Source organism: Aotus nancymaae, unplaced genomic scaffold (genome assembly GCF_030222135.1).
Source record: "Aotus nancymaae isolate 86718 unplaced genomic scaffold, 86718_ANA_hifiasm-v0.15.2.pri h1tg000030l, whole genome shotgun sequence".
Lineage (NCBI taxonomy): Eukaryota > Metazoa > Chordata > Mammalia > Primates > Aotidae > Aotus > Aotus nancymaae.
In genome coordinates this window covers 22404699-22431298 of record NW_026988443.1, presented here as the reverse complement: position 1 = coordinate 22431298, position 26600 = coordinate 22404699, and the positions used below count along the sequence as shown (strand labels likewise).

Genomic DNA, 26600 nt, shown 5'->3' with positions numbered 1-26600 from the left:
AGAAAGCCTCTGCCTCTTTCTCTCTGAAGTAAGTGTTTCTTGAGTATAGAGGATGATCTCCATCTCCCTGATTTCCTCCTGTACCTTGGACTGCTCTTTCCTCTGGTCCTTTGGGTCTAGTTCCTGATTAAAATTTCCAGTACCTGGTCAGGCACAGTGGCTCACGCCTGTAATCCCAGCACTTTGGAAGGCCAAGGTGGAGATTATGTGAGGCCAGGAGTTTGAGACTAGCCTGGTTAACATGGTAAAACCCTGTCTCCCGCTGCACTCCAGCCTGGCGACAGAGAAAGACTCTTATCTCAAAAAAAAAAAAAAAAAAAAAAATCACATACCTTAGTGATGTGGTTGTGGGACTGGTGGGAACAGTACTCACCTTCCTTGAGGGACCCAGAAGACTTGTAAGGCCTATGAATGGTGGCTGTGCTTTGCCAGGCCCTGAGAAAGCAGGGAAGGGGCAGCTAGTGCCCTGGCAGGAGTATTCAAGCCACTCCACTGATTGCGCCCTGCCCTGGAGCAGATCCCACCTCCAGAAACCTGAGTTCTTTGCTCCAGGTCCAGCAGAGGTGAACCTGCTTGCCCCAAACTGGGGTTATTTTTCTGCAAAAACCTGATCCTCATGTGTTCCCCATCTCTGCTGACAGCCACTGTCTACCCTGGCCCCCAGGTGGGACTCCTCAGAGTAATCTTATGTCCTCCCTCTCCCTCAGCCGTGGTTCTGCTGCTTCACAGACATCTCTTTAATCTGGCTCCCTGTCTCCGCCCATATTGCCATTGCCTCTCTGTGGGCTGTTTCCGTGATCTGTACCGCAGGCCTCTGCTTTCCTCCCTGTGTGCACTGTGCCCCTTGCCTGCTCTGGGCCTCTGACTCCTTTGCCCAATGGTCAGTCTCCTGCTCAGGCTCATCTTCTTCCTACACCTCTGCCCCCTGCACATGCCACACACCAGCATGGTTGTGTGGGATGCCAAACAGGCTGCTGATGTTCCCTGCCCTGCCCCTTGGCAGATGTTCTTCTTGCCCTGGGAGTGCCCTTTGTTTTTGACCCCCATCAACCTTGTCTGACCCCTTCAGTCCTGACCATGTCTTTGATGACACTTGCCACCCTGCCTGGTGTGTCTCTTTCACATTTACCCAGAGTGTCCTCACTGGGTTGTGAGCTCCCTAGGACTCCCCCAGAGTGAGCACAATGCCTGGCATCGTGCACGTGGGCTTTGGGATGAGTTGTTTCTGAATTTTGCTGTGCTTTGCCTCAGTGTGTTGGGCTTCAGTAAGTTGCGTCAGGCCCCATCAGCCTGCAGCCTTCCTACAGCTTGAAGCCATCATTTGGAACTCAGCCTCACCCCACTGCTCTAACCATTATGGCACTGATTGTGTGTAGGGGCTCTGCTACCACCTTTCTACCTGGAGGAGTAGTGACTGCTCCCTTTTCTGTATGTCAGGACTCAGTGTCATTGAATCAACTCCTGACTCACTTGGTCATGTGGGGAAACAGACATCAAGGGCTGTGGTCAGCTGGTGGAGCAGAGCATGGATTCTGGAGCCATACTGCCTGCATTTGCATCCTGGTAGCTGTGTTACCTGGAGCAAGTTACTTTACTGCTCTGCCTTAGTTTCCCCCTCTGTAAATGAAAGTGATACTAGTATCTAACTCATATATAGGATAGTTATGAGCATTGAGTTAATTACTATAACATGCTTAGATAGTGCCTGACATAAAAAAAGGGCTACATAAATATTAGCTATTCTTTCTTTTTAGAGATTGGGGTCTCCCTCTGTTGCCCAGGCTGGAGTGCAATAGCATGATCATAGCTCCCTGTAACCTCAGACTCCTGGGTTCAAGTGATTTTCTTGCCTCAGCTTCCTGAGTAGCTGGAACTACAGGTGCACAACTACCAAATCTAGCTAATTTTTTTTTTTTTTTTTTTAGAGATGGGGTCTTGCTATTTTGCCCAGGCTGATCTTGAACTCCTGGCCTCAAGCAGCCCTCCTCCTTTGGCCTCCCAAAGTGTTGAGATTATAAGTGTGAGCCACTGTGCCCAGCTATATTAGCTGTTCTTATTATTTAGAAAAGGTGTTTTTTTTTTTTTTTTAATATGGAACACTTCACGAATTTGTGTGTCATCCTTACACAGGGGCCATGCTAATCTTCTCTGTATCGTTCCAGTTTTAGCCTATGTGCTGCTGAAGCAAGCACAAGGTGTGTTTTTTTCTACCTGAAGAAGGTAGTACCTATATATTTAAAGTTCTTGTATCAATGTTTATGTGTTTATGTATGGCCGGGCATGGTGGCTCACACCTATAATTCCACCACTTTGGGAGACTGAGGTGGGCGGATCACTTGAGATCAGGAGTTCGAGACCAACCTGGCCAACGTGGTGAAACCTTGTCTCTACAAAAAATATAAAAAATTAGCTGGATATGGTGGTGCGTGCCTGTAGTCCTAGCTAGTCAAGAGGCTGAGGAGGAGAATCGCTTGTACCCAGGAGGCAAAGGTTGCAGTGAGCCAAGATCATGCCACTGCACTCCAGCCTGGGTGACAGAGTGAGACTGTCTCAAAAAAATAAATGAATTAATACATGTTTGTGTATTAGAGTGGAGTTAGGTATCAGTGAAACTGCCTTTTTTCTCAAGTGCTTGGTTTTCTGTGTTTGAATAGACGTGTTTAGTATGATAGCTGGAGTTGAATTATGGAAAAAGATGGCACAGCAATCAAAGTCAGGATGTTGGTATTTTGAGTGTTTTCTTGTAGGTTGAACTGGCTCAGCAAAGACATCTTTGCCTATAGGGCTGTCAAAGGCAGAGGGCAGGCACCGTGGAGTCTTGCTTGGAACTTGGGGCAGATGATAACAGAAAGGGCTGTCAAAGGGCTTTGCCTATAGGGCTGCCAAAGGCAGAGGGCAGGCACCGTGGAGTCTTGCTTGGAACTTGGGGCAGATGATAACAGAAAGTGCCTCTCCAGTGAGACTGTGGTGCTCAGACTTTCCTGGGAGCCTATGGGCATGTCCTAGCTTGCATGGTCAGAGGTTTCTGTCGAAAGATGTGGAAGTTTTGTTTATCTTTCGCAAGGTGTTTTTTGGCCTCCTTAAGTGTGAAACCAAGGAACAGGTGTGGCCCCAAAATAAGAATGTCAGAACCCTTGGCTAAATGACTCGGAAGCAGGGCAGGTGAGCCTACCTGCAGCCCCACCCTGGCGTTGGTGAGCTGGCAGGGAAGGGCAGAGGCTAGGATATTGGATTGGGGAAACAGGAAGACAAAGTCAGGTTTGTCGATGGAGAGTGGGGTCTGCGTGTCTCTCAGGCTTGGGTACTTTAAGGGAGTGGGAGAAAGACAAATCTTGCTTCTGTGTCTTGTGCCACAGGCAGAGCTAGGGAGACTCAGGCTGTGTTGATAGGAGGCCCAGCTGCATCAGAGCTGGGTAGTTGATAATTTCCTCCTTGCCATTTCTGTAGCACAGGCAGCTGTTCGCTCGGTGTAGCATGCATTACCTTAGTTACTACAATGCCTCAAAGCAGCATCAGGCCCATTGAAGCATACTTTCCTTGACTGTAACTGTTAGAAAAGGAATAGCTAGAAGAACTACAGCAGGGACTGGGAGTAGGGGACATATCTCCTGAAACAGGTGGTGCCCAGCAACCAGGTGCTGACCTTTGGGGGAGGAGGGGGAGGGGCTCTCTGCTTTTCTTCCATGAGATGGTCCTGAGCAAGTGAGCATCTTTCCCTCCCCTAGAGCTTACCTTACCAGGCTTGCTCTGAGTGGGTTGTTAGAGTCATAGGCCCAACAGGAAGTTGCTTCTGCTGGGTAGGACACATTCTGTGAACAGTTGATATTTCACATCTGCATGTGTCATGGAAGAGGAACTGCTGATAGCAGAGATCAGGGCAGAACACCAGGGGTCTTTGCCAGGTTCACGAGGGCAGAGGCTAGTCCCTGCCTGAGTGGCAAGCAATGAAAAGAAATAACAAGGTGTTTGATATAGTTCCTCCCTTTCCTCCTAAGAGTACAGTACATGCAGTGAAAGATGTCTCTGCTTGGAGCAAATACCAGTAGCAGGTGGCTTTATGCACTGGCTGTCTTAGAAATTATTGACATTTAGGTGGATTTCTAGTAGTCTGGAAATGCTGTTTGTCCATACCTGCCAAATAGACACCGCTTCTTTCCTGCTCCATATAGCTTGAGACCCATGTTACAGCTGACACTCCCTGCAGTGTCCACCATTAACCCCCACCTCTCTCTGGAGCATCTTTCACCTTGGGATCTACAGTACTTCGCAGGGGTTTGCTGTGGGGCAACCATGCTTCTCCCCAGCTGGGTGAGTTGAGCCATCAGGGCCCACTGGGCTTCTGGGTGTCCCTCTTCCTGGGAACAGGCCTCTGCTCCCCTGGCATGATTAGGCGCTCTGTGCCTGACTGAGACTGGTAGGGGAAAGAAACCGATTGTCACCCTGTAGTTCAAGCCTATAAGGTGCCTTCAGGCAGCCCTGCCTGGAAAAGTGCTCACAACCCAGGAGGGTCTCTGAATTAGCTGGAGCAACTGTTCAGGACCAGGGCCTTGGGAAAATAGGTGGGGTTTGTGTGCCTGTGCTGCCTCGCCCCTCTCTGCCTTTCTCATTTTGTTGTTTCTCATTCTGAGAGACCCTTGACAGATGGCCTAGATGGGAGTGAAGGAGTAGATGTCCAGGTCCTTGTACCTCTGAGCAGCAGCAGGTTCTCCAGGGCGGTCCAGAACAGAGGGTGGTTTGGCAGTTGGGCCCCAGAGGTAGTTAGCTGGTGGTTCAAGCGGTGGCTAATGATGTAAGTGCTGCAGGACACTGTGGTCCACGCTGAGAAGCTTGTTTCATGTAAGGTGCTCTCTGCTTCCCTGCCACTCTTCCCCGGGCTGGCAGCGCCCCTGGTCCTATGGCCAGCAAGTGCATGTTCCTTTTCCATGGATCTCCTCCCTGACCCACAGGAGACCTGTATCACCCCAGCACACCAGGGCTGCTCAGCAGCCTTTTCAAGCAAGGCAGCTTAGCCAGACCTAAAAATTCTTATTCCTGGGCATGGGATTCCTACTCTATACTGTCCTGTTTTTGTCTTCCAAATACCAGCTCCCAGCCTTTCTCACAGAAGTAAACATTCTAAGACTGGAGTTTTCAGGGCAAGTTAAGTCCTTTGAGAGAAAAGGTTTCTTCGACAGCAGAGGGCCAGTTCTGATACCTGAGTTTGTCAGTGTCTGAAAACAGAGATTCTCAAGTGTCCTGGTGAGGCTGAGGCCACATCAGGGTGAAGCAGAGTGGAGACCAGTTCCCATTCAGTCCCCTGCCTTCCTAGTGCTGGCAGAGGATCTATATCCCGGGACCCTAGGAACGTGAGGATGCCACTCCAGGGGCTCCTTTTGGGAAGGGTTTGGCCATCGCTCAGGACCCAGTGATGTACGCAGAGCCACAGGCATATGTTACCAGAGGTCACCCATTCAGTGACTTTCCCAAGAGGCTCAAAAGGAGCTCAGGGAAACAAGCAAAAGCCAAACCCAGCCCTAGAAGAGAGGCACCAAGCCTGGTGAGCTAATGTTGCACCTCAGTTTTTCAGGACAGTGCAATACCTTTCCTTAGCCTGGTTCAGCATGGGTTACAGAGCCAGCTTGTCCTGTCAGGACAAGGTGTTGGCGGGTAGTGCTGCCAGATGGACCAGATGCCATCTGAGCCATGTCCTATCCAGACCCAACTAGACCCAGCTTGGCACCCCTCGGCCTCTCCTGGCCATCAGGAATCTATTTCTCTGGGTGGGGAGGGTGTGATCTGTGCAAGGCCCCTTTTTCTGCAGGTGCTACCTGTATTGTTCCTTGCCCTGCCCACGACTTCAAGCTGACACCTGGGCCCTATCTCAGTGGAGGACCTAGGTGCCCATGGGAAGGCATGCCCTACTTGGTGTCAGTCCCTGGTATCATCAGCTACCTGCAGAGGCAGCCTTTTTCTCCTGCCCCCTTTACCGTGGCTTTCATGCTGAGCTACCATGAAGACCTCGCACCCAGGATACTGCTAGCCCCTCCTGCCTGCAGTGCCAGAGGCATTACCTTATGGTTGCATTGGTCCTGTTTCTTAGTTCTAAAAGCTCAGGGTAACAGCCATGGGAGTGCTGTGACAGGGGTGTTCTCTGATGCCACCCCACAGCATTTGCTGAATGAAAAAAATCTCTTTTGCTTTCTCATTGTCCATTGTCAAGCTGCTCCAGGCTGTTGGGTCCTGCCAGATTTTTAAGATAGTTGAGGTTACAGGGACAGCATCTGTCTGCTTGACTTCTGGGAAGCGATGGCTCTTTGTGAGTGACCACCCTTGTAGAGCAGCCCTGCCATGATGTCCCCCGATATACCTAGGCATGGCCCCATGCTCAGGAAGCACTCTGGCCAAGCCAGCACAGCACTCATCCTTCCATAGCCAGCCTCAAGAGTGACATTCTGAGAGCCATTGGACATGACTGTTGAACCCTGCCAGGTGCTGCAAGGGTTAGATTGCCTCCCTGGGAAGCCAGAAACAAGTAAGAGTGGAGCAGGTCTGGGGCTGCCTTCAGTGGCCACTCATTAGAAGAGGGGCTAGTGACCAGCCCTATCCTACCCGCTCCCTTGGGGCAGAAGGGAGCAGAACATGTGAAATGCCCAGACTCGACCGCAGAGCTGGGGTTTAAGATGGTGAGGAGGGCCAGGTGCGGTGGCTCACTCCTGTTATCCCAGCACCTTGGGAGGCCAAGGCGGGTGGATCACGAGATTAGAAGTTTGAGACTAGCTTGGCCAAGATGGTGAAACCCTATCTCTACTAAAAATACAAAAAAATATCTGGGCGTGGTGGTGGGCACCTATAATCTCAGCTACTCCAGAGGCTGAGGCAGAAGAATCGCCTCATGCCACTGCACTCTAGCCTGGGTGACAGAGCAAGATTTCATCTCAAAAAAAAAAAAAAAAAAAAAAAAAAAAGATGGTGAGGAAAGGGAATCTCCCTGGTGAGTGTCCCTCCTGTGTCCCATGCACATTCTCTTTTAATCTTCCTGCCATCCCCAAAAGAGAAGCTTAGCCAAGGGATCTTGGGGGCTAAGAAGTGATAGAATTGGGATTCTAGCCCGAGTTTCTCTGACCCACAGTCTGGTGATGACTGGGACCCATTTGTTGGGAAGAGATGACTGGCTTGGTGGTTAGTGCTCAGGCTAGCTTTTTGTTTCTTTGGGGTTTTTTTGTTTGTTTGTTTTTTAAGAGAGTCTCGCTCTTTCATCCAGCCTGGAGTACAGTGGTACAATTTTGGCTCACTGCACCCTCTGCCTCCTGGATTCAAGCGATTCTTCTGCCTCAGCCTCCTGAGTAGCTTGGATTATAGCCATGCACCGCCACACCTGGTTAATTGTTGTATTTTTAGTAGAGATGAGGTTTCACCATTTTGGCCAGGCTGGTCTTGAACTCCTGACCTCAAGCAATCCACCTGCCTTGTCCTCATGAAGTTCTAGGTTTACAGGCGTGAGCCACCACGCCTGGCCTCAGGTTAGCTATGTGAGGGAGACATGGCTGGCCTGTGTGCTGGTCAATTGTGGGCCAGGACCAGAACCTGGTGGGCAGGCACAGCCCCATCCCCTTCCAGGGTTCTGGACTAACATGCTGCTGCTAAGGAAATCTTTCCATTTAGCAGTAGGAGCATTCTCCATTCCTCACTCCCCTGGGACTGAGGCCTTGGATGTGCCCTGGCAGATGGAAGTGGCATGGATGGGCTGCTGGAATGGTCATGCTAGAGTCCCTGGCACCCTACAGGAGTCTTCCATTTCTAGGACACTGTCCAGGGATGGCACCTATGAGTGCCAAGGTGATGAACCATTTCTGCAGCCACCCTGGCATTTCTGTGACTGTGACTTTCTGTCTAAGTGATGATTCAGGGGGAAGTGGGAGGTGCCTGAGCATCTGCACTGGCCACCTGGGGTCTTCTGCCTCCTGGTTCAAATGTGGCTTGGTTTCTTCTTGTGTCACTGGCATCTCACAGGTACCTGACGTGGCTGAGCATATACTTTTGTGTATGGGTGCCAGGCTGGCTGCCCATCACTTCTCTCTGGTAGTAACAAAGCTTATTCTCTTTGGACAGGGAAGAATGGTTAGTTGGGTGGTCCTCTCTGTCAGAGTGTTGTCCCCATCATGTGGCCCTAGCCATCCTTCTGACCCAGAGCCAGAGCCAGCCAGATGTGACTCCTGCAGGGCCTGACACAGGCAGCCGTGTCCATTTGTTTTCTTTTTTTTTTTTTTTTTTTTGAGACGGAGTTTCACTCTTGATACCCAGGCTGGAGCGCAATGGCACGATCTCGGCTCACCGCAATCTCCGCCTCCTGGGTTCAGGCAATTCTCCTGCCTCAGCCTCCTGAGTAGCTGGGATTACAGGCACGCACCACCGTGCCCAGCTAATTTTTTGTATTAGTAGAGACGGGGTTTCACCATGTTGACCAGGATGGTCTCGATCTCTTGACCTCGTGATCCACCCGCCTCGGCCTCCCAAAGTGCTGGGATTACAGGCTTGAGCCACCGCGCCCGGCCTGTTCTTTTTTTTTTAAGACGGAGTCTTGCTCTGTCACCCAGGTGGGAGTGCAATGGCGTGATCTTAGCTTACTGCAACCTCTGCCTCCCAGGTTCAAGCAGTTCTCCTGCCTCAGCCTCCTGAGCAGCTGGGATTACAGGCATGTACCACAATGCCTGGCTAATTTTTGTAATTTTAGTAGAGAAGGTTTTGCCATATTGGCCAGGCTGGTCTTGAACTCCTGACCTCAGGTGATCCTCCAACCTTGGCCTCCCAAATTGGTGGGATTACAGGCGTGAGCCACTGTACCCAGCCCACTTGTTCTTTTCTGGCCCCGACATCCCAGTGCCCTCTGAGACAGCCACCTTTGGCCTCACAGTGTAGGTGACAACCCTCACTTCCAGGCACATCTCCAGCCTTTCACTAGACCACCCAGGGAGGGGTGTGTGTTTAGAAAGTTGATGACTTTGGCTTCAAGGCTGGAGTGGGAAAAGGGGTGTCTGGTTCTGAAGCAGAGGGTGGTGGGACTGGAGGGGCTGCTCACCCAGGCATAACTGCTGGACCCCCTTAACAGGAAGGGCAGTGCCCTGAGCATGGTGCTGGGTGGTTGGGTCAGGAAGGAGGAGGTGGTCTCACCATCACAAGTACCTGCTTGGTGCTCCCCTGGGTGTCCCTCAGAGGAGGGGAGAAGTGTTATCTACATGACCACAGGCCTCCACTCAGCCTCTTAGTGCCTCAGTTTCCTCTGTCCTCTTTTGGGATTTACCATACCTGCCAGTGGGTTGGAGTCTTAGATTGTTTCTTACAAGTAGACATCCAGGGCCCTTTGACAACTATACCTAATCCCTCTCATCTCATTTTGTAGAAAAGGGAACCAGGGTCTGAGGATGAGTGACTGGCCAGGGCCTGTCATGGGAAGGACAGTGCTGTAACCAGAACCAGACAACAGAAGGGCTTCAGCCCCTCTGGCTGTCCTGGCACCCAGGGCCACAGTCTCTTTCTAACAGAGGCCAATCTGCCTGTGTTAGGCAGGATCCTAGCCTGACTCACTGCAAAATGTGGGGCCGGGGCTAAACCCTGGCCTTCTGGTTTCCAGTTTCTCAAGACAGCAGTATAGTGCCAGTTCCTCTCCACTCTACAACTTTTCAAGGCCTGGGGAGCAGATGTGCCCTTTAACATCTCCTCATCTCTTTTGGGCTTCTCGTGCCTTCGTTGTATGTTTGTCATGTCCTTTCTAGCCCTTAGCTAGCCTGAATTTTTCTCCCAAAAGCAAAACAGAAAACCCTTGTATATATCAGGACAACACAGGAGGAAAATACTCTAGTGACTTTGCTCAAAGTTTTCTGTCCACACCACTGTTTGTTTAATGAGTGTTCCCCATTACAGCCTTACTGCATCTAGGAAGGAGCCACAAAGTCCCTGGGACCTGCCATCATCTTACCTGCCTTGTTCAGCCACTGCCTACTTGGATGTCTAATAAGACATTGCAAGCTTATCGTTTCCAAAAGGTCTGCTCCTTCTGCTCAGCTTCCTTGTCTCTTGATAAGTGGTGCCATCATCTACTCATTTGCTCAGGCCAGAAACCTGGGTGCCATTCTTTTTTCCTCTCACATTATCTGTACCCACACCTGGTGGTGAGTCCTGCCCACTCTGCTCTGAGTCTTTCCTAAGTTTCACTCAGCTCCAGCCCCACTGGATGCTTTTCTGTTTCTCAGACATGCTGAGTTCACACCCTTTACCCCAAAAGTTTTTTCTTCTGTTCCTTTTGTTCAGCAGACCTCTGCTCAGGAGTCACTCTCTCAGCAAGAACTCAGTTGACTACCCCATTCCAGTCAGTCCTCATCCCCTCTCCCATTGCTAGCCCATCATCTGGCTTTGCATTTTCTTTTCTTTTATAGATTGAGTCTTGGTTACCCAGGCTGGAGTGCAATGGCACAATTATAGCTCACTGCTACCTCAAACTCCTGGGTTCGAGGGATCCTCCCTCCTCAGCAGTACTACAGCTGTGCACCACAGTGCCTGGCTAATTTTTTTGTAGTTTTTGTAGAGATGGCGTGTCACCATGTTGCCCAGGATGGTCTCGAACTCCTGGGCTCAAGTGACCCATTTGCCTTGCCCTCCCAAAGTGCTGGGATTGCAGGCATGAGCCACTGTACATGGCCTTTTTTTTGAGATGGGATTTCTCTCTGTTGCCCAGACTAGAGTGCAGTGGCATAATCCGGTCTTCCCACCTCGGCCTTCCGCATAGCTGGGACCACAGATACACACCACCACACCCAGCTAGTTTTTGTATTTTTTTTTTTTTTTTTTTTTTTTTTAGATATGGAGTCTTGCCATGTTGGCCAGGCTGGTCTGCAACACCTGGACTGAAGCAATCCTCCTGCCTTGGCCTCCCAAAATGCTGGCATTATAGGCATGAGCCACTGCACCCAGCCCAGCCTTGTTTTCTTTAGAGCATACTTGATCTGCCAGGTGTTTCTTGTTTGCCTATTTGTTTGCTTACATTTTGTCTTCTCTATTCTTTCACACTTCCCACTCCAACTTTGTAAACTCCCTGGAACAGGCCTTTATTAGTTATTTGGTGGTGAGCAGAGCAAATGGTGCTTGTCCTTTCCAGAGGATGGGAAGGCAACACAATGGCCATAAACCATGCTGCTGCAACAGCCAGTGATAAAAAGGTGTGCAACATTCTGTTTTTAACCTCAGACTGCCTTTTGCACATATACTTGTATACATACATGTAGGTATATACCTTATATACACACATAGGCACTTAACTGTTTGTAAAAAAAAAAAATTGGCCATAAGATGATCGCTTCAATTGAAGATACATTACAGCTCTGTAATGGCAGACCCCTGGACCAGAATAGTTTCAGATTTCCTGTTCCTACTGTAACAACAATGGAGGCTTGAAATAATCATTTTACGGTTCTGGAGAACAGAAATTCTAAAATCCAGGTATTGGCAGGGCTGCATTATTTCTGGAAGCCCTAGGAGAGAATTCATTCCTTGCCTTTTTTCAGCTCCTAGGGGCCACCTGCGTTCCTTGACTCATGGCCCCTTCCTCCATCTTCAGAGCTAGCAGTGAGGCATCTTCCATTTCGTAAAGACCCCTGTGATTGCATTGGCTCACCTGGATAATCCAGGGTCATCCCTACTTCAAGGGCTTTAACTTAATCACTTCTCCAAAATCCTTTTTACCATGAAAGGTGACACAGTCACAGGTTCTGGGGATTAGACCGTGGACATCTTTGGGTTGGGGGATCTCATCCAGCCTATACAGGTACTGTGTATTTTTTCCCTTTGGGCAAATCTATAGAAATTGATAAATCATTTGGCGGAAAGCAGAAAACTTACCTCTTTTCTGGCCAAACTGAGATGATGGTGAATCCTGAATTGACTCTAACGTTTTTTTAATTGAGCTCTTTGGTTTTTTAAATTTAAAATCCACATTTATAGCCAGAGTTTTAAAAAAATCTAAAAATTCTTTTTTTTTTTTTTTTTTTTTAAGATGGAATCTAGCTTTGTTGCCCAGGCTGGAGTGCAGTGGTGCAATCTTGGCTCACTGCAGCCTCCGCCTCCCAGGTTCAAGTGATTCTCCTGCCTCAGCATCCCAAGTAGCTGGGATTATAGGCACATGCCATCACGCCCACCTAATTTTTGTATTTTTAGTAGAGACAGGGTTTCACCATGTTGGTCAGGCTGGTCTTGAACCCCTGACCTTGTGATTCACCCACCTCAGCCTCCTAGTGGTGGGATTACAGGCATGAGCCACCACGCCCAGCAAGTTTTGTATTTTTAAGTAGAGATGGGATTTCACCACGTTGGCCAGGCTGGTTTTAAACTCCTGGCCTCAAGTGATCCGCCCGCCTTGGCCTCCCAGAGCTCTGGGATTACAGGCAAAATCTAAAAATTCTGTGCTAGCTTTGTCAAATAGTTATATAGTTTATTTTTGAAGAAAAGATTTTAAAATGCTTATTTTAATTTTAGGTCTTTGAAAATTTAAGCATCTATTGTTTTCATAGTGGTTATTGAACTCCCATACACTAAGACAAAAATATCTCCCAAATACCTTTGAGTCACTGACTAAGTAGGTTCTTCTGGTGATTTCACGAGCTTTCATAAATCAAATGACCAAATTGTTATTAGGTTTTCTAGAGTATCTACTGTTCTAACCTAAGAAAGTGAAAAAAGGAAACCTTCCAGCTTTTGTCTTATACCTCCTGGACAGTAAAATTTGCATAAAAATCTGTCTTACAGGATCATCCTTGTGCGAGAAAGAGGTGGGCTGACAGCGGGAGCTGGTCACTGGTGGCACATGAACACACATATGTGCATATGCATACATCTGTACCACCTGTCAGACTCCTGACATGCTGGGCACTGGAGGACCTGTCCTAAGATCATTTGGCCCCTATACCAAGGAGCTCATGATCTTGTGGGAAGGGGCATGGATGGTCCTGGGAACAGAGACTGGTGATTGAAAAGGTTCGGTAGTCTGGGCGTAGTGGCTTAGGCCTGTAATCCTAGCACTTTGGGAGGCCGAGGTGGGCAGATAACCTGAGCTCAGGAGTTCGTGACCAGCCTGGGCAACATGGTGAAACCCTGTCTCTACTAAAAATACAAAAATTAGCCAGATGTGGTGGTGGCCACCTGTAATCTCAGCTACTCGGGAGGCTGAGGCAAGAGAATTGCTTGAACCCAGGAGGCAGAGGTTGCAGTGAGCCGAGATTGCACCACTGCACTCCAGTCTGGGTGACAGAGCAAGACTCTGTCTCTCAAAAAAAAAAAAAAAAAAAGATTCAGTAGGCACCAGGCAGTGGACCAGGGATGTGGGCAGTGTGCAAGGGGAGGACCAAAGGATGTTATGGAAGACTCCTGGAGGCAGGCATTTGAACTGAGTCATGATGCACTGGCAAGAGGGGAGGGCAGAGTGGATACCACTAGTTCTTGGGCATAGTTCTGAGAGGACCCAGAGGAGCAGCAAGCAGCCTTCCTGAAGGACTATTTGGGGAAGGTGGAATGGGCAGTGGCTTTGCTAGATGGTATGCTCCCATGGCCACATAAGCAATGGACTTGGCTTTAGGAGACTGTGCAGGTCAGGGAGCATTGAGGAGAGCCCCACCCCACCTTCTGGCATCCCACACTTCTGGCAATAACCTGTTGTGCCAAACACACAGGGTTATGGGTGCTCTCCTAACAGGTTGACACATTGTTGTCAGTTACTGCCTTGCAGTGGGAAGTCCTCATGCTCTATCTGAGGGGTGAGGGGCAGGGGGAGGGGGAGGGCTTCTGTGGCTGGTGTGGCCCATGGTTGTGGATCCTGTCAGGGCAAGCTGGCGGGCATGCTTGTGGCCACTGCGATCTGAGCCAGACCTGGAGGGATGATTGTCACTTTGCTCCTCACTGCTGTCCAGCTGGCCACCCTCATCTATAGCCTGCTATAGACCAGGGGAACAGCCACTGCCAATCAGGAGCCATAGTGCCTCCCGAGTTGATGCCTGAGGAAAGGCCTTGACTGTGACAGCCTCACGAGCCTGCCTCTTGGTGGGGAATGGGCATTGTTCTGCCCCAGAAGAGCTATTTCTCTGAGTTCAAATGATTTGCGTACCCACTAGCAACAGAAAGACCTCTCCCACTTCTGGGCCTGGTAAGCTTAGGAGCTAAGTTGATGCTCAGGAGCAGCAGCACGTCCCCTGAGCCAGGCAGTTCCAATGTCTTTGGCAAATTCAGAAGGTGAGAATAGAGCCTGGATCCAGGTAGAGGCCATGGCCCTTCTAAAGCCAGTCCCGAGCAGCTCTCACACTGGTTTCCTGGTGATGCGATGGGGGATGCGGGAGGGACCAGCAGGGCTGAGGGCCTCCACCAGTCTCTGAGAGCCGTTCAGCCTTGGCCTGTTCCCCACTGTGGATGCTGGAGAATCTTTATTTAAATAGAGGCTTCCTAGATGAAAAGATATGAAAGCTCAGGGTACACTAGGCTTGGGACGGATGCCATGACCATGGGGACGACTTCTCTTGCGCTCGCTGGTCTGAATGCTGAATTTAGGCTCCAGGATCTGGTCTGTGTCACCTCTCCAATCATACTCTCTGCCTCCCTTGTCAGCCGCCCTTGGCCCTGTCATCTTTCTTTTCTCAACCCAACACCTTTGCTTGCTGCCTGCCCACACCCCATGCCCTTGCCCGTCCATGTACACACATGTACTGTGAATGTTTGAAACTTGCCCTGTTTTCTGAGCTACTCAGATCCTCTACTCAGAGGAGAGCCTCTACCCATGCCACATGGGAGGCGAGGGATGTGCTTAAGAGTGTTCCTATGGTGTGCTGCTTAGGCCCCAAGGAGGAGGCAGGCAGACACTGGGGATGCTACCTGGAGGGGTCCCTGGGGAGCAGCCTGCTTGTCAGCCTATCGGCTTCCCAGCCTGTGCAGTTCCTGGGCTCTGAGAGTTCCATTTCTGCTCCTTAGGCAGTTTAGCCCCTCTGCAGGTCCCCCACTCCTGCCCCACCTGCCCTCATGCCTTTGCCTACACATCCTCTTCCCTTTGTCACTTCCCTCTCCCCTTGTATAAAACCTTGGTGCAGAGGTAGGAGGATCGCTTGAGGCCAGGAGATTGAGACAAGCCTGGGCGACATAGAAAGACCTTATCTGTTCAAATAACGGTAATTTTTTTAAAATTTGAGGCAGAGTCTCATTCTTGTTGCCCAGGCTGAAGTGCAGGCCCGATCTCAGCTCACTGCAACCTCTGCCTTCCCGGGTTCAAGTGATTCTCCTGCCTCACCCTCCTGAGTACCTGCGATTACACGTGTCTGCCACCACGCCTGGCTAATTTTCTTTTTGTATTTTCAGTAGAGATGGGGTTCCTGACCTCGTGATCCACCCGCCGCAGCCTCCGGAAGTGCTGGGATTACAGGCATGAGCCACCGCACCCAGCCATTAGTAATAAATTTTTTAAAAATCTTGGTGGGGCCAGGCACAGTGGCGCAAGCCTGTAATCCCAGAATTTTTGGAGGCCGAGGCAGGTGGATCACCCTAGGAGTTCGAGACCAGCCTGACCAACATGGTGAAACCCTGTCTCTACTAAAAATACAAAAAATTAGCCTAGCATGGTGGCTTATACCTGTAATCCCAGCTACTCAGGAGGCTGAGGCAGGAGAATTTCTTGAACCCAGGAGGCGGAGGTTTCAGTGAGCCATGATCACACCATTCATTGCACTCCAGTCTGGGCAATAAGAGCAAAACTCTGCCTCAAAAAAAAAAAAAAAAAACTTGGTGGTTGGGTATGGTGACATATGCCTGTAGTTCCAGCTACTTGGGAGGCTGAGTTGGGAGGATCACTTGAGCCTAGGAAGTAGAGGTTGTAGTGAGCCAAGATCGTGCAACTGCACTCCAGCCTGGGTGCCAGAGCAAGATCCTGTCACAAGTAAGTAAATAAATAAATAAGACCTTGTCTCAAATAAACAAACAAAGCTTGGTGCCCTTCAAAGGTCTCACCTCTGTTCTCATAATTTCTGTTCAGCACTGTATTGGAGGGCCTAGGCAGTGCAGCAAGGCAGGGTAGAGAAATAAAAGGTATACAAATTGGAAAGGAAGAAATCAAACTATTTTCAGACAGTAGAATCATCTGTATTAAAAAGAAATCTCAAAGAATCTTCAAAAAAAGCTACCAGAGTGAATTGGTGAGTTTAACAAGGTTGTAGGATACCAGGTAAATACATAAAAGTAAAATACTCTATGTAGGTGCATAAATACATATATACATACACACATAACACATGTACAGATATCTTAAACAGCTTTATTGAGCTAAAATACCATGTAGTTCTTCCATTTAAAGTGTATGATTCGGTAGTTTTTTGCATATTTAAAGAATTGTGCAACCATCATTGTAATCTAATTTTAGAACCTTCTAATCACTTAAAAGAGAAACCTTGGCTGGGCATGGTGGCTCACACCTGTAATCCCAGCACTTTGGGAAGCCGAGGTGGGAGGATAACCTGATGTCAGGAGTTTGAGACCAGTCTGGCCAATATGGCGAAACCCTGTCTCTACTAAAAATACAAAAATTAGCCAGTGTGGTGGTGGGTGCCTGTAGTCCCAGCTACTTGGGAGGCTGAGGCAGGAGAATCACTTGAACCCAGGAGGTGGAGGTTGCAGTGAGCCGATATTGCACCACTGCACTCCAGCATGGGCGGCAGAGCGAAACTCCGTCTCAAAAAAAAAAAAAAAAAAAAAAAAAAAGAAGAGGAAACCTTGACTCCATTTCCTACCTCCAAATTAAATTAATTAATTAATTGATTTTTGAGACAGAGTCTCATTCTATTGCCCAGGCTGGAATACAGTGGTTCAATCTTGGCTCACAGCAACCTCTGCCTCCTGGGTTCAAGTGATTCTCCTGCCTCAGCCTTCTGACTAGTTGTAATTACAGGTGCCTGCCACCATGCCTGACTAATTTTTGTATTTTTAGTAGAGACAGGGTTTTGCCGTGTTGGCCAGGCTGGTCTCAAACTCTTCACCTCAGGCGATCCGCCCTCCTCGGCCTTTCAAAATTGTGGGATTACAGGCATAAGCCACCATGCCTGGCCCAAAATTAATTCTATTTTAATTTAATAGCAAGAAGCAGACCAGGCGTGGTGGCCCACACCTGTAATCCCAGCACTTTGGGAGGCTAAGGTGGGCAAATCACTTGAGGTTAGGAGTTCAAGACCAGCCTGGCCAACATGGTGAAACCCTGTCTCTACTAAAAATACAAAAATTAGCTGGGCATGGTGGTACATGCCTGTAATCCCAGCTACTCTGGAGGCTGAGGCAGGAGAATCGCTTGAACTCAGGAGGTGAAGGTTGCAGTAAGCCAGGATCATGCCACTGCACTGCAGCCTAGGTGACAGAATGAGACTCTGTCTCAAAAATAAATAAATAAATAAAATAATGATAATAATAATGGCAAGAACCAATTGGAAGCTGGAATTTTAAAATATCATTTATAATAGCATAGAAATGAAACATGTAAGAGATAATTTTTTCAAAACTATTGAGATAAAGATTATAAGTAAATGGAGAGATATACCATGTTCATAGATTAAAATAATAATAGTTTCTTTTTGAGGCAGGGTCTTGCTCTTTCACCCAGGTGGGAGTGCAGTGGTGCACTCAGGGGTTACTTCAGCCTCCATCTCCTGGGCTCAAGTGATCTTGAGATCTTCTACCTCATTTCTTGATTTTTTGTAGAGACGAAATCTCATTATGTTACCCAGGCTGGTCTTAAACTCCTGGGCTCAAGCAATATTCCTGCCTCGGCCTCCCAAAGTGCTGGGATTATAGGTGTGAGCCACTGCACCTGGCCAGAATAATTAATATTGTTAAGCTATCTATTCTCTCCAGATTGACCTAGAGAGTCAACAGAGTCCCAGTTACAATCACAGCCCACCTTTGAAAGGCATTGTTAAAAAAATGAGGCCGAACACGGTGGTTCATGCCTGTAATCGGAACACTTTGGGAGGTCAAAGCGGGTAGATCATTGGAGGTCAGGAGTTTGAGACCAACCTGGCCAACATGTTGAAACCCTGTCTCTACTAAAAATACAAAAATTAGCCAAGCAGTTGTTGCGTAATGGCAGTTGTGGCCTGTAATCCCAGCTACTCAGGAGGCTGAGGCAGGAGAATCCCTTGAGCCTGGGAGGCAGAGATTGGGGTTAGCTGAGATTGGGCCACTGCACTCCTACTCTGGGCGAGAGAGTGAGACCCTGTCTCAAAAAAAAAAAAAAAGACAAGCTGCAGACTGGAAGAAATACTCACAAAACATAAAAGGATTTGTATCTAATATATATCAAGAACCTTTACAGTATAATACAGTAAATAAGTGCAATACAATAAACAACCCAATAAAAAATGAGTTAAAAATTTGAATAGATAGTTGAATAGTTTTCCAACAAATAGATTGCAAATGAGTACATGAAAAGATACTCAGTAAGTTTTGTCATAGGTAAAATGTATGTTAAAACCACAATGATATTAAAACCACTATATATACACTAAAAGGCCAAAAAAAAAAAAAATGAACTGAATAAAAATATTGAAGAAGACATGAAGCTTATACATTGCTGGGTGGAATGCACAGCCACTTTGGAAAATAGTTTGACAGTTTCTTATCTAGTTAAACATACACTTATCTTATAACCCAGCAGTACCACTTATAAGTATTTACCCAAGAGAAATGAAAACATATGTCTGTGCAAATACCTCAAAGCAAACATTTGTTGGCTTTATTCATAATAGCTAAAAATTATAACTCAAATGTCATCAACTGGGGTATATAGACAGATAGAAAAACTGGGGTGGGGGCCGGGCGCGGTGGCTCACGCCTATAATCCCAGCACTTTGGGAGGCCAAGGCGGGTGGATCATGAGGTCAAGAGATCAAGACCATCCTGGTCAACAAGGTGAAACCCCGTCTCTACTAAAAAATACAAAAATTAGCTGGGCATGGTGGCGCACACCTGTAGTCCCAGCTACTCGGGAAGCTGAGGCAGGAGAATTGCTTAAACCCAGGAGGCGGAGGTTGCGGTGAGCCGAGATCGCGCCATTGCACTCCAGCCTGGGTAACGAGTGAAACTCTGTCTCAAAAAAAAAAAAAGAAAAACTGGGGTGTATCTGTAACATGGAGTACTACTCAGCAATAAAAAGGAATGGAACACTGCCACTCCTAACAATATGGGTAAATCACAGATGCATTGTGCTAAGTGTAAGAAGCCAGGCAAGACACCACATGTTCTTTGATTCCATTTATGTGAAATTCTGGAAAAGGCAAAACCGTAGGAACACATCAGATCAGTGTTGCCAGTGACTGGGGATGGGTAGCATAAATTGACTGCCAAGATACCTGAGGAAACTTTTTTTTTTTGGAGACAGGGTCTCACTTTGTTGCCCAGGCTGGAGTGCAACCTTGCACTCCTGGGCTTAAGTAATCCTACCACCTCAGCCTCCTGAGTAGCTGGGACTACAGGCAGGCACCACCACATCTGGCAATTTTTTTGATACAGTTTCGCTCTTGTTGCCCAGACTGTAGTGCAATGGCACAGTTTAAGCTCACTGCAGCCTCCGCCTCCCGGGTTCAAGCGACCCTCCTGCCTCAGCCTCCCCAGTAGCTGGGATTACAGGCATGTGCCACAACACCCAGCTAATTTTGTATTATTCTTAGTAGAGATAGGGTTTCTCCATGTTGGTCAGGTTGGTCTCAAACTCCCAACCTCAGGTGATCTGCCCACCTCAGCCTCCCAAAGTGCTGAAATTACAGGTGTGAGCCACTGCACCCTGCCAATTTTTTTTTATTTTTTATAGAGATGAGGTCCCACTATGTTGTCTCAGGCTGATCTTGACCTTCCGACCTCACTTCAGTCTCCCAAAGTATTATGATTATAAGCATGAGCCACCATACTCAGCTGGGAACTTTTTTAGAGTGATGGAAATGTTCTGTGTCTTGATTGTGGTGGTGGTAGTAATGCAACTGTATACATTTAGTAAAACTGATTTGAATTGTACAATTTAAAAGGAAGAATCAGCGGGGCACAGTGGCTCACGCCTGTAATCTCAGCACTTTGGGAGGCTGAGGCCAGAGGATCACCTGAGGTCAGCAGTTTGAGACCAGCCTGGTCAACATGTTGAAACCCTGTTTCTACTAAAAATACAAAAATTAGCTGGGCGTGGTGGCATGTGCCTGTAACCACAGCTACTCCAGAGGCTGAGTCAAGAGAATCGCTTGAACCTGGGAGGCGGAAGTTGCAGTGAGCCAAGATTGCACCACTGCACTCCAGCCTGGGTGACTTTGTCTCAAAAAAAATAAAAATAAAAGAGAGAATCTTATGTAAACCAATTCTCAATTTAAAATACATTTTAAACAACCTACAGATGTACTTCCAAGGTCACTTCCAGCTCCCTCTCCTTCACAAGGCTTCCTCTGACCACCTCCTTGTTGCACCTCCCTCTTGTGTGTTCCTGTTAACTGCAGTGTGGGATCATTCCTCTGTGGGGCTGCATCAGCTGCTTGGGCGGTCACCTGCTGGACTCACAGCCAGACTATCTGTTGGTGGCTCTGTGAGAGGCCGAGAGTGCTGACAGAGGTGGAGCAGGCTGAGGAGAGGCTGAGAGACCTGGGTGGGCTTCTGCGAATGTCTTGTTCCTCCCTCAAGTACCTACTCAGTTATTTCTGCACTCTTCCCCCACAGGTTGGGACAAACATTCCTATGGTTACCATGGCGATGATGGGCATTCCTTCTGCTCCTCGGGGACTGGCCAGCCCTATGGTCCCACATTCACCACAGGAGATGTGATCGGCTGCTGCGTCAACCTCATCAATGGCACCTGCTTCTACACCAAGAATGGCCATAGTCTTGGTGCGTGCATAAGAGACCTTGGAGGCTCTGCTCTGTGGAGCCACTTTGGTTGGTGAGAGGCTCAGGGGCAAGTGCTCAAGGCAGTGTCACCTCTGCTGAGCTCTGGGGTACTACACCATTTCCAAGCATTGGAGCCCTTTTAGGTGAATAGAGGGTAGCAGGGGCATGCCTTTGTTCATCCAGCCAGTCGGCAGCATTTATCCAGCCTGGGAAGGATGCTCAGAGTGCAGCAGTATCCTGGTCATGATCTTGGCTTGGTGGCGCTTGTTGGAGCAAGGTTTGGCATTGGATGAGAAGTTTGGGGAGCTCTCACATAGATTACGTGGTGGTGGTTTGCGTGCTTGTGACCTGGCCCAGACTTTGGTGCTGGTTGCTATGGAGCAGCAGTGAGGGCAGCATTAGTCCAGGAGGTAAACAGACAGGCTGGAGTCAGATGGGGCCAGACCTCTGGCCTGTTCTTGGTGAATGGGCAGCAGCTGGAGCAGTTACACTGAAAAAAGCCTCTGGTGAAACCATGAAGGATGGACCAGAGTAAAGACGAGGAGAAGAGGCAGATGGCCTGAGGTAAGGCAGTGGGGATGGGTGCAGGAAAAAGGCCCAGGTGTGGCCCCGCAGGGCTTGGTGACAGATGGGGTGCACTTGCAAGAAGGAAAGGTGGGAAAATGGCTGGATTAGTAGTTCTGTTAACCAGGAGAAAAACCCAGGAGAAATAGCAATAAGTGGAAGAGGATGAGGGCCTGTGGGATCCCTGGGAGGAACATTCCTGTACGTTTGTAGACATTTAGGATTAGGACTTGAGAGAAAGAGAATTTTGCTATTCTGATGCCTTGCTTACTGGGTGCTAACTGGTATTTGGCCACATTGGCCCTGAGGTGGTGACTGACTGCTGGGTCTGCCTGCCGGGGTTTGCAGAGGTGTCTGATCTAGCCACACCCTAGTTCTCCCAGAATGATATAGTGAGGAGAGGAGTGGCAGAACTCTATCAGCCCAGCTGCCACCAGCCCTGCCAGGAAAGGGAATTGGGCATTTTATTTGGAACCCAACTCCTAGAAGTCCCATTTCCCTTGGCTTGAGGGTCAGTAAAAAGGTGGCTGCCACTCTCCATATCCCCTCTATGACTCGTCCAGGAGGTGGACCTAGCTAGAATCAAGGGACCTGAGTGGGAATTGGGTTGCTGATGGCTGGTAGTGCATGCCTAGGAGCCAGCATTCCTCAGCAGGGCAGCCAGACGCTCCAGCCAAGAGCCAGCAGGAAAGCCTTGATAGCTAGGCAGCCGAGAACGTAGCACAGACACTGCTGAGCTGACCTAGGTGTACATCGGAGAAACCCTCCTCTGAAATTGATGACTACCTGGCTGCAGTTGCTAGTGACTAACTGGTGAGGAGCTAGTGGGTAGATGGTGGGCCAGGGCCTCAAGACAGCTCTTCACTCTCCACTCTGCAGTCTGACTCCAGCTATTTCTTGGCTCCAGGTTCTGCTGTCAAAGTCCCAGGGGCCACTGTTGCGGGCTCTCACCCTGTATCCAAGCCCCCCTTCACCTGCCCCTTTGTATAGCTGCCTTCCTCATATCCCTGCAGCTTGCCAACATTTTGCTCACAGATGAGGGCATACTCTGCTGTTCCCTCAGCATCCCCACTGCCTCTACTCTGGGTCCTTCATGTGCGCTGGGACCACCAAAGGGCCATGAGCTCTTTGTCAGTCAAGTCCCAAGATCCCACGGAGAGCAGATGGCCACTTTAATGTCAGCTCAAACCCTTAGGCTGTTTTTAGAAACCTATCTCCTTAGTGGATGATTTTTATAGACCCCCATCCAAGACCTCACATATGTTGTAATTAAACTTCATCTAGTAGTACATTGCTTTTTTTTTCCAGCCTGTCAACACCTTCTGTTTTTGCTTGTTCTGTCTCAAATATTTGATAGTCTTTTCATTGTTGTATTAATCTAAAATCTGTTAAATGTGTTTATGTTTTCGTAAAGATACTGATAAAAAATATAGGAAGGAGAGAAGGTTAAGATTTGAGCCCTTCAGTGTATAGTTGAGCTTGTCCAGAAAGACGTCAGCTATTTAAGAGTCACTAAGTCAGCTGAGCTTGGTGGCTCATGCCTATATTCCCCACACTTTGGGAGGCTGAGGTGGGTGGATCGCTTGGCCCCAGGAGTTCGAGATGAGCCTGGGCAACTGGCAAGACCCTGTCTCTATTAAAAAAAAAAAAGAAGAAGAAGAAGAATCACTTAGTTCCTGAAGCTCGTATTTTTCCATTTTCTCTACATGGATATTATTGAGACCTTACTGAAAACGGGATATGGCCTGTCCCCTGCATTTTCTAGATCACAAAATTTAATGGAACAGCAACTAAGTTGGAGTGACAGACTGCATGGTGAATCTTCTAATGTCCCTGTTTCCTTTTCCCAAGCCATCTTATCAATAATGTGCTTTAGAATTGAACAGCAGCAGATGCTGCTCCTTTACAGCAGCAGAATGATATCTCCTGCCTCTGGTCTCCCTGCTCTTTTCCTCTGTCACAGCCCTTCCCCTTGTGCCATTGGTCAATTGTCTGCAGAATTGTTAGTTATATGCCATCTCTCCTGCTGGAATCTGAGGACCAGGCTTGCAGCTGTTTCTCTAGTCTTATGACAACAAATACTTGGTAGAAGGATGAAGGAATGAGTGAACGGAGACACGAACTGATGTCTCATTTGCAAGTGGTCCACGTACTCACAGTCATTTCCACAGAGCTCTCCCAAGGTCTTTATGTTCTCAGCCTCAGTGGTCCCTGACCTATGTCTGTTTGGCTCACAGTACTCCTTATCATCAAGTTTGGCTATCCTCTTTGCCTCCTGGATCTTTGCCTAAAGCTTCTTTCCATGGGCCAACTTGGATCTTTCCATCAAAGAGACACTGCAGGCTGGAGGAGCAGTGTTGCTCCTGTCCAGTGGAGTAGTGGGTGGAGTAGCTCTTTCCTCATTCTCCTGGAAGCATCTCAAGGCCTTGTCCTTCCTGGGTACCATTGTGAGGCAGTTGGGCAAGTCTGGGTAGGTCATCCCTTAACCAAAGTGTGGCAGTTGCCTTACCCTGTGGCACTACTGCAGCTGACTTGTACCTAGACTTCAGAGTTCATGAAGTAGCTTTCAGAGAATGTCTCATGTTCTCCCTTTTTCCTTGAAGTCAAGAGATCTATATTATCGCCTTTTTTCAGATGAGCTCAGAGAGGTTGGGTTGCTTGCCAAAAGTCACACTGCATATAACTTATGGACTTGGACTCCCTTTTTCCAGGCTTTTGGGGGACTCCTCCATGATCTCTGGAGTAAGCAATATCCTGGCCATGCTGTGATCCATGAGGGCAGCTCCTGGGCAGACCTGCTGGGTGGACACTGGGGTCTCCTCCTGGGTTCAGAGAGATTTCTGGATTCAGTCCTGCCAGCATGCTGGAGTCATGCCAACTGTGCATGTGGGGCCCAGAAGTGGCCTCAGACAGGCAGACCACATGGCTTATGAGCATCCCTCAGTAAGAAGCAAACAAAATAGCCAAGCAAAGAATGTAAACCGTCTCTCTGCACCTTGGTTTTTTCATATGTGAACTAGTATCAGAGACAGTATACATCTTCCAAGTTTGTTCTGAGGATTGAATTATGCCTTACAAGACACTCAGTCCAGTGCCCAGAAGAGAGGAAGCATGTGGTATGTGCTGGCTGGCATGATTCCGGCCAGCTTTCTGGGAGACCTGTTGTCAGACCCTCCCCTGTTCTATTCCACAGGGCTTCAGTTTCTTCTCTGGGCAGGGGTTAGAGTAGCAGACTGGAGACCTCTAAGGAATCAGCAGTTTGAAAACCTCTGAGGCCAAAACCTCAGGAGCTTCTGGGAGATAGAAGACTTTATCTAAAAAATGAGAGGGCTTTGAGTCCTTGGGAGAGCCTCCATTGGCCCTGAGCCATTTCTCAGTCTGAAGAACGTGGGTGCTCTGATGGCCTGCTTATGTAGTTGGGGTCCCACTCCCCTCTACCCTCACTTCCAATTCAGAGCTGAGGTTCCTAGAAATGCAGCCCCTTCTCTTGGCAGGAGGGTTTTTGACAGGCTTTTTTGGTTTTGGGGACAGGGTCTTGCTCTGTCACCCAAGCTGGAACTCAGTAGCACAGTCATAGCTCACCGTAGCCTCGACCTGCAGGCCTCAAGTAGTCCTTCTACCTCAGCCTCCCAAGTAGCTGGAACCATAGCTAATTTTATATATTTTGTAGAGACGGAGCCTCGATATGTTGCCCATGCTGGTCTTGAACTCCTGGTCTCAAGAGATCCTCCCACACAGGCCATTGTTAACCTGGGCTTTGCCAACTTGGAACCTCTGAGGACTCTGACTGCGTATGGTCTGAAGATAGGCAGCTGCCACCTTCCCTGTCTCTGCTTCTCCATCAGCTTCCAGATGACATTGGAGCATCAGACTGGGAATGAATCCAGCTCCACCACTTTTGTTAGCTTTATGATTATTGGCAAATTGTGGAACCTCTGAGGCTTATTTTTCTCCTTTGTAAAATGGGATAATAAAGCCTGGTCCCCAGAGTTGGTGTGAGGATCAGATGAAGTAATAGATTAAAAAGGGGCCATGCCTGGTGGCTCATGCCTGTAATCCCAGCACTTTGGGAGGCTGAGGCAGGTGGATCACTTGAGGTGAGGAGTTGAAGACCAGCCTGGCCAACATGGCGAAACCCTGTCTCTACCAAAAATATATATTAGCCAGGCGTGGTGGCGTGTGCCTGTAGTCCAAGCTGCTCAGTAGGCTGAGGCAGGAGAACTGCTTGAACTCGGGAGGCAGAGGTTGAAGTGAGCCAAGATTGCGCTACTGCACTCCAGCCTGGGCAACAGAGTGAGATCATCTCAAAAAAAAAAGAATGGAAAAGGATCTGGCATGGACAATGGGTTTCCATAAGTATATGTGGAATCAAGAGAAGGATCAGGCCTGAAGCGGCTGCGGGGATACATCTTTTGAATTTAGTTCTCCTTAGCAGGCTTTCCTTGAGGGTGGAAGAGCTATGGACCTACCTAAGCATCTGATTTCACTTCTGGCCAGGCCGCCCACAAAGAGAAGGCCATGGTCTAATTAAGACTGCCCGGTTGGGCGCAGTTGCTCACGCCTGTAATCCTAGCACTTTGGGAGGCTGAGGCGGGTGAATCACTTGAGGTCACGGGTTCAAGACCAGCCTGGCCAACATGGTGAAACCTGTCTCTACTAAAAATACAAAAATTAGCCAGGTGTGGTGGTGGCCACCTGTAATCTCAGCTACTCAGGAGGCTGAGCCAGGAGAATCGCTTGAACTGGGAGGCAGAGGTTGTAGTGAGCCAAGATCGCACCACTGCACTCCAGCCTGGGCAACAGAGGGAGACTCTGTCTCAAAAAAAGAAACAACAACAACAACTATCCGGCTCTAGCACTATCCATGGCTCCACCATGGGGTGCAGAAGCAGAGTAGCTCCAGGGCCTGGCCCTGATGACTGTTCCTTTCCCCCTACAGGTATAGCCTTCACAGACCTCCCGGTGAGTACTGCTATTGGGTCTTCCCCTCCTGGGCTCCTGGGGGCTGACTGGGATGGGGCACAGTGTTACCTGCAAGTGCAGGGTGTAGAGTCTGGTCCTTTTCCTATCCAGGGATGTGTGCCTTGCTGTCAGCTTGAGGGTACCAGGAAGGGCACTTGCTGGCCTTCCTGTCTTTCCAG

The 26600-nt window shown here is 48.7% G+C and overlaps 1 protein-coding gene and 1 non-coding gene across 2 annotated transcripts in view; one reads left to right on the top strand and one right to left on the bottom strand.

Annotated features, from left to right (window-relative positions):
• RANBP10 (RAN binding protein 10) overlaps positions 1 to 26600 on the top strand; it is an 83499-nt gene that overhangs the window by 42784 nt on the left and 14115 nt on the right. Inside the window, exons 4-5 of the mRNA XM_012468186.3 lie at positions 20728 to 20895; positions 26399 to 26421. Of these exons, the coding sequence (XP_012323609.1) occupies positions 20728 to 20895; positions 26399 to 26421 (191 nt within the window). The remainder of the gene's footprint in view (positions 1 to 20727; positions 20896 to 26398; positions 26422 to 26600) is intronic.
• LOC135277347 (U6 spliceosomal RNA) lies at positions 2086 to 2192 on the bottom strand. Its single transcript, XR_010344962.1, has one exon. It is a non-coding gene; the product is annotated as a U6 spliceosomal RNA (small nuclear RNA).